This window comes from Condylura cristata, unplaced genomic scaffold (genome assembly GCF_000260355.1).
Source record: "Condylura cristata isolate star-nosed mole 26May11 unplaced genomic scaffold, ConCri1.0 scaffold00011, whole genome shotgun sequence".
NCBI classification, from domain to species: Eukaryota; Metazoa; Chordata; class Mammalia; order Eulipotyphla; family Talpidae; genus Condylura; species Condylura cristata.
This window is the reverse complement of record NW_004567112.1, coordinates 53,282,804-53,297,244: the sequence shown is the minus strand read 5'-3', so window position 1 is coordinate 53,297,244 and position 14,441 is coordinate 53,282,804. Positions and strand designations below refer to the sequence as shown.

Sequence of the window (14,441 nt, the reverse complement as noted above, 5' to 3'; positions counted from 1 at the left end):
GAGCTGGAAAAGATCATGCTGAGTGAGATAAGCCAGAAAGAGAAAGAAAAATACTGGATGGTTTCACTCATAGCAGGAGTGTAATGGACCAGGCGAGAAAATAACAAGAATAATGAACACCCATATACCAGAGACATTTTGTGGGGGTGGAGTGGGGAATAGGATCAAAAATGAGGGGGTGGGAAGTGCACGGGTTTATGGTGATGGCACACGGGTGACTTGGTAATGGGAAATCCACGGGGATTACAATTGAGATGGAAAAAAAAATGTACAAAATGATGTAAAAATAAACTTATAAATTAAAAAACAGTAATAAAGAGATAATGCAATATGATAAAAAAAAGAAGTAGGCAGTTGAAAACCATTCTCTCTGAACTTCGGCTTCCTATAAAAAGGAGAATTTGTATTAGATTAGCTCTACAATCCCTTCTAGAGTAAAATTTGATGGTGGGTAAATAGGTTTTAAATTGCATGGGCTTAGAAATCAAATTATCATGGAAGAATGTTAGAGTTTTATAAACCCAAAATATCTTTAGTAGTGTCACTATCTGAATCATTAACCTCTTTTGATTTAGGAAAAATTACAAGTTAGTCAAAGACAGTTAAAATCCCCTATCTGCTTATTTTTTGAAAAGCTGCTTGGAGTAACAGCAACAAAAAAAAATCATGCAAAATAAAAAGCAAAGAAATGGGAAAAGTAACACTTACCTTTGCATCATCTATGTCAAAAACATCACACCAAGGAGATTTAATACCTTTAATTGCCAGATCAAATGAACAGGTGAAGAAAGCTACTTGAATTAAATCTGGAAAAAAAAAAAAAGATAAAATGTATGGGTTACTAATTTCTACAATTTTCCAAAGATGAAATAACTACGGAATAAATAACATGTTAGCACAGTTGAAAGAACTGTATATACTCCATTTAGAGAAGACACTATTCAGCTTCTTCTGGCTATTAAAGAATTAAGGCTAATTCTATTCAATTCAAACAGAGAAACTAGAAGTATCAGGAAGAAACTATAAAAAGGTATAAATTTCAGCTCAAAGAAAAAAAATTTCTGCAAAACAGTAACATTTTTCCTGCTGTTAAAAGTAATACATTGTCGGCCCTCCCTGGTGGCGCAGCGGGTTAAAGCACAGCACTGAGAAGTTAAAGTCACTTCCGCATGAGTTCGATTCCCGCCTGCCCCGGAAGTGACCACATGGCGTGGCAGACCTCTCCTGATTCTCCGCCGCTCCCCTCATCAGTGTACTTCATCGATCTGCCTGTTCTGCTCCCCTCTCTTGTCTCTGGTGAAGCCTCTCGCCGCCCCTGAGCCACTAGCCTGTACCCCAGTTCTGTATGAACAAATAAATATTAAAAAAAAAAAAAAAGTAATACATTGTCATGGTAAAACAGGTAAAGGGTGTCAGTGATAAGGTAATGGATAGAAGATTTTTGCTGATGATCATGATGTAGTATATACAGTTGTGGAATCATAATGCTGTATGCCTGAAACTAAAAAAATGTTACAAACCAATGTTACCTCAAAAAAGCTTTACCCAAGGATTTACCACATAAAGCATAAGAACTTTGCTCATTTTTATTTGTTGGGGCATTTTTATTTACTAGGGACAGTCCCTAACTTGAAAATTAGGAATAACAAAATACATTTATTGTACCATTCTTTTTATTACACAATTCACATTATAATTGTTAATTGGAAGTAAGTATAGAGAGAAAGGACATTAAAAGGCAACAAAGAATCAGAAAAGATGAAAAAAAAAGGCAGAGGAAATAAAGGATCAGGAAGATGGTGAAACAAAAAGGCAGGGAGAGACACAAAAAAAGGAAAAATCACACTCTAAAGAGGCACAGGGAGGGCAGGGCGATACAGCATTAATTTTCCAACGTTTGCTGTGCAGCCAGCAGTGGATTTCAGAATAAGTTATTAATTACTGACTATATTACTTATAGACATTTATGTGTTTTGAAGTGAAGTTATAAGGGTACATGTGTATTGGGATTATAAAAAGTGGTATTCATCAGAACCCATTAAACAAACTGCTACCTGTAACCTGAAAGGAGAAAGCAAACATTGTGCAAAAATAAACAATGATGTAAAATATATATAAATAAATTTTAAAAATTAAAATAAAAATTATTACAGATAGAGGTCAGTCAATTTTAGGGGTTGCTGCCACTGCTTTGATTTTATAAAATTTTAATTCTACTTCACCTCTTTCCCAAGAAAAATGGGACCAAAGAATATGGATTTTACATGTTACACTAGTATTATGTTAAAAGAATTTCCAGGGCCCTCCCCGGTGGTGCTGTGGGTTAAAGCACAGCACTAAGAAGCTAAAGCCACTTCAGCATGAGTTGGATCCCCGCCCCGGAGGTGACCCACATGGTGAGGCAGACCTCTCCTGACCTGCTCGCTGTGTCCCTCACCAGTGTACTCATCAGTCAGTCTACCTGTCTGCTCCCCACTCTGTCTCTGGTGAATCCTCTCACTGCCCCGCACTCTGGCCTGTACCCCAGTTCTATATGCATAAATAAATAAATCTTAAAAAAAAAAATTCCCAAGGCTGAATGGAGTTCAAAGAAAAATTTAACTGGGAATACTCATAAGTCACAGTTTTGAAACTATGAATTAAAAAAAAAAGGTCAGTCCAAATAGTCTATTTTTTAACTGGAAGAAAGCTGATTTGGGGGGGGGAAATCACTCCAAAATTCACTATCACTGAAGTGCCAATATAGGGAGCAAATGCCTAAGATGATAACTGAAGCTATGAAGCCTGACTCTGCCACTAAATATATCGAGCAAGTCATTTTAGGCTCCCTGCATCTCAATTTTTCCACCAGCAAAATAGAGAGATTAGACTTTTTTTAATGAAGAGTTAAGAGCTAAGGCTCTGATCCATATATTATGACCTTCAGACTTGATCTATCTTTTAGAATCTCAAAAATATATTAGATGAATTAAGAAATTTAAAAATTTGAAAGGCCCTTCCTGGTACAGACCTTTCCAGTCTCACCCGCTGCTCCCCTCAGCAGTGTCCTTTGTTGAACTGCTTGTTTTGCTCCCCACTCTGTTTCTGGTAAATCTTCTTGCTGCCCCTGCACTTCTGGCCTGTACCCCATTTCTGTATGCATATAAATAAAAATCTTTAAAAATATATAAATAATTTGAAAAACAAAATACAATATGAAGGAAGACATACAAAAATAATAGAGTTATAGATAAAAAAAGAGTTCCTAGGCAGAATCCTTAGAACACTCAGAAACCATAATGAAAAGACAGGTATGTCTTATTAAGGATATAAACTTATGTGAAAAAGGCAGCATAGACTTAAAAATAAATAAACAACAAATAGAAAATGCTTGCAACGTACAAAAGGTAAAACATTTATTCTTTGTCAGGCAATTAAAGGATATATAATTAAGATATCCCTAACACATAAGGAGACTTGTGATCAATAAGGAAAACAAAAACAAAAGAAAATGGACAAACTCATTAAGAGGCAATTCATTCACAGAAGGAATGCAAATAGCTAATAAACACATGACAATAAGTTTACCTTCACAAAATAAATAACCCAAAAAATGCAAACTGAAACTAGATACCATTTTTCATTAATCATATTGGCAAAAACAAAAATAAATAATATTCACTCTTGGATGAGATGAGGGAAATGAGCACACTCTTAGCATGTAAGTTTTTTTGTACATTCAGAGAACAAGTTAGGAGTATGTGTCAAGATGTAAAATATTCATGCTTCTCAACTGAACATCTCTCAAATAACCTGTAGTTATCTATCTTACAGATAAATCCAAAAACTTGACTATAAAAATGTTTACAGTAATATCATTTGAAAGAGTTAGAAACTAAGAAAACCTTGACAGAAAAATGATTTTCTATAAAAACAATTTGGACTGTTTCATATATTAGCTCCATATCAGCCCATCCCACCAGTGTAACTGGAAAGGCTAAATAAATTTTAACAGCATTAACCTAAAAACTGACTCATAAATACTCTGAAATAATAGCATTTAAAAGAAAAAAATAAATTATATAAGACATGTAAGTAAAAATAAGTTACAGAAAATACATATTCACCTTTCTACTAAAGAAAGTATTTAAGAAACTAAAATATCTTTAGTATACAGGGCACTGTACTAGTGCTTTCTATGAATTAATTTCATAATATCCTTGTAATAATCCCATGACAATTCCTATACCTATAGATATAGGATATTTTACAAAGATATAGAGATAGCAAAGAACTTGGCAATGATCACAGTTATTCGAAAATACAACAGAGCCAAGGCTGAAAAACATGATTTTAATTAACCAACATGCTTCTATTGCTGCTGAAAAATACAAATAATCTTGTCCATTTAGAGGCTAAAAGTAATTTTTAAAAATATCTTCAATGATGGAAATGGCCATTACCAGAATAATGGTTCGATACTGGTGAACTTATACAATAGAATTTTGTACATAAGTTTAAAGTGTAAGACTAGAATTAAACACATTAAAGTGAAAAAGCAGTTGAGTAAAAATCAAATTTCAAACAATATTATACATGATTATATTAGTCTTAGTTTTTAAATCTGTAAAAAAAATAGCCCATTCATGTATAGAAACATAAAAATTGGCTTGGGGTAATTATATGCTCAATTGATAGATCCTTCTATGGAGAAAAGGACAGGAATGAGATCGAGAAGGACCAAAATACCTCTATTTAAAGCAACTAATTCAAGCATAATATTAAAAACCAATTTAAAAAATGAGCTGTGAGTTTGCCACTTCATTTATTAACCTTAATTACTATCAACATGCCTAAATTATTTTCCAATAAGTAAGTTTTGAAGATCTATTAGTTTGGGGAAATAGAAAAAATCTAACTTTTATGAAGTTTTTATAATTTTATATTTGCATAAATTTCGATATTACCCCCCCCAAAAAGATTATTTTGTCTCATAAATAATGCTTAATTGAAGGTTTATATAGGGCTTCCCTTAAGAAAAAAATCCAGCCTATGTAATAATAGTAAACATGAAGTACATAATTCTTTTATTGAGAACATACCATGTTCAGAATTTAAATTCAATTACAGATGTCTAAAAGGAGTAACTTTTTATTTCTTCATTTTCAGAACTCCAAAATGTCAGGGTACATTTTATAAAGTTAAAATCTAGTCTCTGCATTCTGTTCAGCAGCACACTGCTGGGAGACATAAAGTAAATAAGAAAGGGAATCCAATAAAATTACCTTAGGAGCTAGACCGCAGGTCTATATGACCTGTGGTTATCAGAATTCTAGAGAACGTGGAAACAGGGCAAACAACATATCACCAAAAGGGAAAGCTGACTGAAACCTGATGTTCCTTCCAATGGATAACAATTAACAAGCACCAACTACCCAAGCCAGGAAAGCCCACAAAAATAGGGTATAAAGAGAACCCCAAATCCTATTTAGGTGCAGTTAACCTCCTGCGTTTTGCCCGCTGCTTCTCCTAGCAGTGTATTTTAATAAATCTGACTTTTCTATTCTCCACTCTGTTTCCGGTGAATTTTTTCACCCCCAACACCTGCAGCCTCACCTTGATTTTCCTCCCACAACAAAAAGACATAAGCTATTTCATAATTCAAATGAAAAATAGGCATATTACCTGCATTTAAATTGTTGACAGGTACTTGCAAAGTAGCTGCAACTTTATTTAAAATTTTCTGCATTTCTGGTCCAGTTTTAAAGGCTTCAACATGATAAAGAGCTGTAGCATTCTTTTCCACTTCAGTTAAAAATTTCTCACAATGATCAAAGAACCTCATTAGTTTATCATTAATTCTTGGAGGTCCACACTCCATATCTAAAAAGGGAGAAAAATTATACACATATATAAATTATCAACATAAATGGCAGCTCTCATTACTGGATATTTTCTTTTGTTTGTGAAATGGCACACCAAAAACATTCATCTATGTGTCTGAAATAAGAATAATGATCAAAACACAAGGCAAAGCAATGCCAATTTGTAATGATGGTAATTTTTATAATGACAGTAATTCATGACAGTACATGCTAGAAAGAATAAACAAACGAAAATTAAAACGAAATGTGTTAACACAATACTGCACAATGAAATAAAGGTAATGAAAATGATATCTTAAAGAAAATAAAAATAGACACAGTCATAAAATTTCATATATAAGTACTGTTTCTATCAGGCAGAGGAAACTAGGGAAAATGAACTTTACATTCCTAATTATAGGGTGAGTGATAACTCCACAGGTCAAATCTACTTTTCTACTTTAAGCTGAAATCTAGCAGGTATCTTATTTTCTAAATTAACTTCCCCAACTGTCACTCTGCTTTGAGTAAAAACTACTAACAAGAGCACAGAATACATTCATGTTTTAAGTCTTCTGTATTTTATTGTGCTAGGTGCTTCTAATATAGTTTATTTTCTAACTGACGCTCCCAGATAACTTTCAATTTAGAACATAACAAATTACATTTTTCTTCAATTTTGCAACAAATATACACTGGAAAAACATTCATAATCATGCTTTTTAACTATTATGAAACTTTTTCCAGAGTTGTGCTCAAAACACAGATTCCAGACATTTCTCCAACATGAAAAGAACACCAAGAGTAATATTTCTATACATAAAATGAAAAAGTCAAAAATCATTATACTCTTGCTTTGGATGTCTGTGAGAAAATACGTATGTATATATGTGAGACCTGAACAGCTCTACCCACTTTGCCAACTGAATTATAATTGTTTTTTAAAGACTGATTTATTTATGCATATAAAACTGGGGTACAGGCCAGAGGTGCAGGGGTGGTGAGAGGATTCACCAGAGACAGAGTGGGGGACAGAACAGGTGGATGGCAGAAGTACACTGCTGAGGGGAGTAGGAGACAGGAGAGGCCTGCTGCACCAGGTGGGTCAACTGGTGGTGGTGGTGGGGGGGGGGGATTGAACTAGTGCTGAGGCAGCTAGCTCCCTATGCTGTGCTTCAACAAGCCCTGCCACCTGGGATCCCTTAGCTGTTTGTTGTTGTTGTATTTGTAAAGTTTACATCATCCTTCCTTTTTGTACAATGCATTGGTTCTCCTCTCTGATGTAGTCTGCAGAGAATTCCCATAACCAATTCACCTGTTCACCATCACCAGTTCCTTTGTTGCTCTCCCCTTTCCTGTTTTAATCCTTCTACTGCCCCTCTTTCTGCAGAATGTCTGATTTATAGTTGCCTGTTAACTTTGTTTTTTAATTTATTATAATTTTCTTTTCCTAATCCCTTATTTGATTTCCCATCCTATTAAGTGAGACCATCCAATGCTTTCCTTTTCTTTCTGACTTATTTTACTCAGCATAATCCCTTCCACCTCTATCCCTGTTCTTTCGATTTAGTTGTTGCTTTTAAAGCATTTTCTAGGGGAAAAAAGCACCAATTGGGGGAAAAACAGAAGACCTGGATTCTGGGCCCAGCTCTACTCTTCAAACTAAGGACAATGAGAAAGGTGTATTCTTAGGCTCAAATTCTTCATCTGTGAAATAAAAGGGGCCCAACTAGCGTATTTCTCAAATTTTACATAATGGAATAAGCTGTACAGTACTGCATGAGACCACAGATCACACTTAACAACTGAAGGTAACTCAACTCTACAGAAGTCACATAAACAAAGCAGAAAAACGCAAAACAAGAAAGTAGCTCCCTAAAACAGGATGTAGGTCTAGAACCAGCCCTGGTAAAAGCTGGTAAGTTAAAAAATAAAAAGTCAAATAGTATCAGAAACAAAGTCTAAGGAAGAAAGTTCTAGATTACCTTTTTAAAGTGCGCCCAACTATATAACTAGCTTGCCAGGGAAAGAGATTGGGGGTGGGGGGGAGGCGCTCAGAGTGCCAGTTCAATTTGACAATAGATTACAAACTGCCCTTGTCTTCCTCCTTTGCCCCTGGATCCGCCACCGTCTACTACAGGGTCCTGCACGTAGAAGGTGCTAATCAAACCTGGTGAATGAATAACGAACTCACGAAGGAGAAGGCGCACAGTTAAGTCCTGAGCATCCAAAGTCAGGGAGAGCCTGTGTGCAGAGGGGAGCGAGGAAAGGCTGGAATCGGGGACATCCGGGATTAGGGGATGACTTGGGCGGGGGGTGGGGGGAAGTGTCAGGGAGTACCGAGGGACAGTGGCCCCTACGCCTGGGCAATCACCTGCGACGTCCGGCGGCGGCAACCCAGGGTGGTAGTGCTGCCACAGCCCCTGAAGGAAGGCGGCGCCGCTGTCCACACAGCGGTGCTTGGAGCTGGTGATAAGCCGCAGGCGGCCGTAGTTCTCGCGGCTGAAGAGGGCCGGGAAGAGTGAGGCCAGGCGAAGCGCCAGCTGTCTCATGTCCTGCCGTCCCTTCTCCACCAGCTGCCCGTCCATCCAGTCCGCGTACCAGAGCGGCCAGTCGGCCAGCGCGGCGCCCAGGTTGCGGCCGTCCGCAGCGGCAGGCCTGTGCTCCCCGGGCCTACGGGTCTGCAGCAGGTCGTGCAGCTGGCGCAGCTTGCGGATCTGCTTGGCCGTGGGGTAGCGGGTGCCGTGGCGGATGAGGGCCACCAGCTGCACGGGGGTGCAGGTGTCCTCCAGCAGCTCCGGATCCCGCCGCGGCGCCTCGGGGTCCGGCAGCAGCCCGGGGTTGGCATCCTCGTAGCGAGTCTTGGTGCCGAAGTAGGAGCTTAGCGCCGAGACCACCGAATCCTCCCGCTCCAGGAGGGAGCAGCCCGAGAGCGACGAGAGCAGCGCCACAGCCAGGGCCGCGGCGGGTATTACGTGGGGGCCGAAGAGGCGACTGGGGCCGCGGTGGAGGCGAGTGGGAGCGCGAAGCATGTTGGGGAGCGGCGCGCGGAGGGCGAAGTAGCCGCTGGGGTCTGCAACTTCCGGCTCCGGCGGAAAGGGGGCGGGCCTGGAGGGCGCTTCCGGCCTGTGCCCCCGCTAGTCGCGGCGCGTCGCGGGCGAGTCTGCTGTGGGGAGTCTGTGTGCAGGTGTGCGCGGCTCTGCTGGGGAAACCTATGACTCGGGTGAAGTGTGCAGGAAACGTGCGACAGCCGGCGTCGACTCGCCGTCAGCGTAGGCGAGTTTCCTCGTTAGTCAGAGCCTGGGGCACTGACTCAGCTACTCCCTCGCTTTTAAAATATTCTGGGGCGTGAGTCAGCCCAGACGTAGCCTTAGCCTCCGAGGCGGCGAAAAGAGAGCACTTTTTAACAGCTGACGCTCGGAGCACAGTCCCCTTCCTCTGCTGTGTCTTCCCAGAGGTAGTCTCTAAACTCAGTGTTAAATAGACCTGGCGCGGTTTAAAGTGCAGATCGGCGGGTCGTGCTCCAATTTGTCCCCTAAAAAACCCACGGATTTTTGCCCGTTCGAGTTTGCCCATAGTAGTGTACAACAAGCTGAGAAGAACCTGGGAAACAACTACTTTAAAAAAAAAAAAAGTTTCTTGAACATTTGGTAGTATCTTGACCTGGACTAGCATAGCTGTATCAGCAAGAGTGCACCTCAGAAATACTGTACTTGAAGTCTCAGACTTAAAGGATAGAGACACCAATCCTGACTACTTGGGGGGTGTGAGTGGGGGGATATTGAATCATGGCCCAACAGGTTTACGCCATTATTATGTATGGACTAATCTGCTGTATGAAACATAAACAACGCTGATCTATTTATAGCACCTCCCACGTCCAAACTCTCCCCTGTAATTTACGTGCTCAAGTTAGCAGGTAGGTTTTTTATGTAGGGTCTTGCTTCGAATTTTGCCTGAACTTCCCTTTCCCCACCAGCCTCACCCTCCTGGTTTAATCTGAACTATACTTTTCATAACTCGTTGAGAAAAATTAAAAGTTAAAAAAGTCACATTGCCATCCAAGTTCAAGAGAGTTTGGACCGTGTTTGTCAGTGTCGGTCTGCATTTTTCTTCGAAGACACTATTGCTCTTGGTAACCTCATCTACATCATTATTCCTGTTTTTCTTTGGGGCCGTATCTCTCTTTTCAAGAGAAGAGTACCTCTAAGTGTTAATGAAGAAAATGTTTCGAAACCAAGAATAGATGCCATCTTGAATGCTGCAGAATTTGACTTTCTTTGATAGTAAGCCAACTTTAGGGTGATCCATGCCTTTTTTTTTTTTTTTTTTGATAGGCCTTTTTTTTAGAATTATCAATACCTGAATATTCATAGTGCTATTTCTAAATAACTGCTCAAATTAATATTCAGTGAAGATCCATCCTTTTTTTATGGACTTCCTAATCCTTACATTTTATAGACTAAAGCACCTGATATTTCTAAGTTCTTTTAGCACACATTTGTGCCAGGTGCATCTCACTACATTTTGCCTCATATCTGTGCCTAATAACACCTCTTATGCCCGGTCTTTGAGTCCTCGGGAGCTACTAACTTTTTCCAAAGGCATCTTTCTTCCTCATATGGCGATCTTTTCAAACCCTGTCTAACACCCTACAGTACCTACGGCACACGTTTTTATGCACGAAATTTGCCTTTTGCTTGATTGTATTTTCCTTCTAAATACTCATCTGTTAATTTTATGTTGTCATACATCTGTAAACCAACTCTACTCTGATGTCAAGCTAAGAGACAATTGATAAACAATACTTCATGTTTTGGGCTAGAAAAAAAGCTAGTAATTGTATAAAGGGTGTATACACTTTGGATCCAGACTCCAAGCTTAGTCACTACTAGCTGAGTGATCTTGGAAAGTTACCCAAGGTCTCTGTGCTTTAGCTTTCTCATCTGAAAATTAGGGATATTAGAAACTATATTGTAAGGTTGTTGTGCAAATGACAGATGATATTTTTAAAGTTCATCTAATAGGCTATTAGAATGGCAACCTTATTATTAATAATGTTTAATATAATTATGTCTGTGCTAGATATTTAGATCTCCAGTGATTGCTATATAAACATGTTTCCACTGAACATTAAAATGAATGAATTCCACAGGCAAGATAGGCATCAAGAATCATTTCATAACTTTTCTAATAATAAAAATCCACTCATCTCATTTAAAATGGATTTCTCATTTTTACAAAACAGTGAGACATTGAAAAATTTTAAGAAGGTGATACTTTCTGTTCATCTTTCCATGCCAGGCTATGTTTTAATTCTGTGAACAGTCTGTAAATTGACTGCTTTTTGAGGTAGGTGCCCACCTCTCCAGTCAGGTAGTACATAGGAGTTTGCATGTATTTTCAGTATGACAATTTAAAGTTTAAACTCTATTCTGCACTATACAAATTTGTCATAAGTACACCCCTTCCCCTAATCAATTCACTACATTAAAGAATAGGGTAGATTATTTTTGCTAGATAATTCATAGGAATTCTGAAATAATCATTTCATGCTTAAGATCACATGGTGTCATGTATAGTTTTAAAGTTACAATCAACAATGCTTTTTAAAAGGTTTTAAAAGAAATGGCTTCTGATGGAGGAATGATAAAGACTAAATTTGTTTGGGAAAAAGGTAGGCTTTCCTTGTAAAAATAGAAAACATTAAGAATATGACTTCTGATGAGACTTTCTAGTTTTCAGACTCTAACTTCATCACTTATTCTCTTTCAGTTCTTGAGGAGGTTAAACTCTTTCTTTAATTGGTTTTATTTTGTAAAGTGGGATAGTACCTATGATGAAATTATTGAGAGGATTAAATGAGAATTTTTATATGAAGACCTATAATAGTCCCTGGTATCAAATAAATAGCAGTCACTTTTATTAAGGAGAATTAAAATGTTTCTTCTATTCTCATTTAATCAAGCAAACTGACAAATGGTTAGTTTTTCATAGATATCTATTATCTCATGCCTGCATGAAGTTAACTAACTTGTGGCTCTTGCCAAGAAAGTTTTAACTTTAGTATCTTACTGCCCTGCTGTTTCATCTTTCCTTTGCCAGTTATTTGTTTAGTGTTTCAGTTGTGGTTGTTGCATTAGAATAAGTTAAAAGACAAAGGGATCTATGTTTATAGATCAGGCTGGAGCCATCCAGGCTTCAACAGCAGTTCTTCTAACCTCATTTGAATATTGATGTTGCATAGATCACAAGCTCCTCTGGCTTACTACACCCACATCATTGCTAATTACTAATACTCCATTGTTCCAGGTGTATCAAAGCTAGCTAAATTGTTGAAAGACATGTTGTAATTGGTAAGTGGAACTTCACTGAAACGCACACAATGAAAGTCACTTGCTGCTTTACATCCTCTAATGTGCCCTATTTTTCAGTATCCTGACACCTCCTAGGATGTTGATGTTGGGAATTTTTCCTTCCTATCAAATACTAGTTCTAAATCCACAGAACTATTTGAGAAACCAGATGCAAGAACTATGGTAAATTTAAATTATTATTGTTTTTGTGCCTTGTTACACCTATTTAGGGGATTATAATGGAAATGAGGGAAATTGTAGCTATTCACCTTATAGTCATGCCCTGTCCTATTATGATATTCCTGCACAGACCAACACTGTTGCTGAAAAACAATTTTTTACAGAAGTCCCCTCATTCTAAATATATTATTATCCCAATACAAAGATAAATAATAGATTACAAATTCAGATGAAAATATCTCTTCTGTATTTTTTAAAAACAAATATAGGCCCTCCCTGGTGGTGCAGCTGGTTAAAGCACAGTACTGAGTTACATCCCCAGCCCCAGAGGTGATCTACATGGTACAGCAGACCTCTCCTGACCCACCCGCTGCTCCCCTCGGCAGTGTATTTCCTCAATCTGCCTTCTCTGCTCCCCACTCTGTCTCTGGTGAATCCTCTCACCCCCCCGCACCTCTTCCCTGTACCCTAGTTCTGTATGAATGAATAAATAAATCTTTTAAAACAAAAACACATATAGACAACAGTTGTTGTGTTTCAATGTTTTCTGAAATTTATAAAAATCTTTTTTAGCTACTGGATCTTTAAGACAGATTGTTAGCTGATATTAAAGTCATCCATATTCCTTACCATTTTTCTTACCATTTCAGAGAATGAACACTTCAGAACAAAAATTCTCTTAGCTTTTCATCAAGAAGACAGTTCTTTACTTAGTCCATTAATATCAGTTTCATGTTGTCTGGTGAGTATTGTGCATGAACTGTTCTTCCAGTTATGTTTTTTACTGATTTGTTGTACCACTAACCCATCTTTTGGGGGTTGGGTCGCTTTGCCAATATTATACATCAGTAAATATTAAAACACAAGAATACCTAAGCAAGAAAAGCAATATCAGCATCTATGGAGTCACACAGTTAGTTGTACCCAGCTAGTAAATAGGACAGTTCATTTTGCAGTTGAAGCAACCATTAAGTTGCACAGACAGCACCCCTAGTTTCCCTACCATATCTTTCTTGTCCTGTGTCTTCTACTGGCTTTTCTGATTCTGTAGTCTAGGAGATAGTAGTTCCTGCTAAATCATTTATTGGTTAATACCTTAACTAAAAGGGCCATGATGAAAACTTTTGATTCCCAAATATTCATCTTATATCTTACATTAAATACTGTCAGCATCTTTTTGCAGTGGATAAATGAAATAGAACAGGCACTGTGAGAAGCTTAAATGTGAAAATGGTATTTCCTTGTATTCATAGTAATTATTTTATCTTCCCAGCAATCGCATGACATATAAGGAGCAATAATTATATCATGCTGTGGATGTGGACATCAAGATAAAGAGAGGGTTAATACCTTATCTACAATCATCCAACAAATATGCAGCAGAACCAGTTCTAGAATGCAATCAGTGGAAACAGAGCTCTCTTTGTGTTTCTCCTCCTAATGCAGACCGGTAACTTCAAACAGTGTCATTTGCACCTGGGACTAAAAGAATACGTTTATACATTATAGTAGTTCTTATTGGTTAGCCACTCAACATTTATTCTGTCTTTCCACTTGGAATCAATGTGTATATATTGTCACTTTTCTGACTCTATCTTTAACTTAAGCAAAAAATCCTGGTAACCTAGTAACCTTTTTTTTTTTTTTTAACCAGATTTGGCTTTAAAGAACATGATGCCCATATTTTAATCTCCAAAATTCCAGTAGCAGTCTTACTAAGCAGTTTCTGGAAAAATTTTTTTGATTCTAAGAAAAGTGACAAATGATGGAATGATGAAAAGCAAACACTTTATATGATCAATCAATTGGCAGTCCTGTTGAATTAAAGGCATATTACAGTTGGCACAGTAAAATATTCTGGAAGAAAGACAGATTGTATTCAGTGAATGATGCTTAAAATACTTTGAAGATGGTGCAGTAGTTGCTATTGATTAAAAGAGAACTTAGAATATGAGATTTAAAAATGTAGTCAAGGTAAGTTATAGGCTAGAGACCTTTTTTTTTTTCTTTTTCTAAAGATTTTTTTTTGATTTTTTTAATTTATTTTTTTATTACAAAGTTT

At 37.7% G+C, this 14,441-nt stretch overlaps 1 protein-coding gene and 1 long non-coding RNA gene across 3 annotated transcripts in view; one reads left to right on the top strand and one right to left on the bottom strand.

Moving 5' to 3' along the window:
- Positions 1-9,022, bottom strand: part of MINPP1 (multiple inositol-polyphosphate phosphatase 1) — a 27,823-nt gene extending 18,801 nt beyond the window's left edge. Inside the window, exons 1-3 of one of the 2 annotated variants that reach the window (XM_004680892.2) lie at positions 8,218-9,010; positions 5,665-5,862; positions 709-806 (exon numbers count right to left, since the gene is read on the bottom strand). In XM_004680892.2, the coding sequence (XP_004680949.1) occupies positions 709-806; positions 5,665-5,862; positions 8,218-8,875 (954 nt within the window). In that variant the 5' untranslated portion in view covers positions 8,876-9,010. Of the gene's footprint in view, positions 1-708; positions 807-5,664; positions 5,863-8,217 lie in introns of both variants that reach the window. The other variant, XM_012723961.1, reaches the window with a different exon arrangement.
- A 3,226-nt stretch (positions 9,023-12,248) lies between these two features.
- Positions 12,249-13,987, top strand: LOC105853524. Its single transcript, XR_001145368.1, has 3 exons — positions 12,249-12,382; positions 13,030-13,121; positions 13,653-13,987. It is a non-coding gene; the product is annotated as an uncharacterized LOC105853524 (long non-coding RNA).
- The last annotated feature ends 454 nt before the right edge of the window (positions 13,988-14,441 follow it).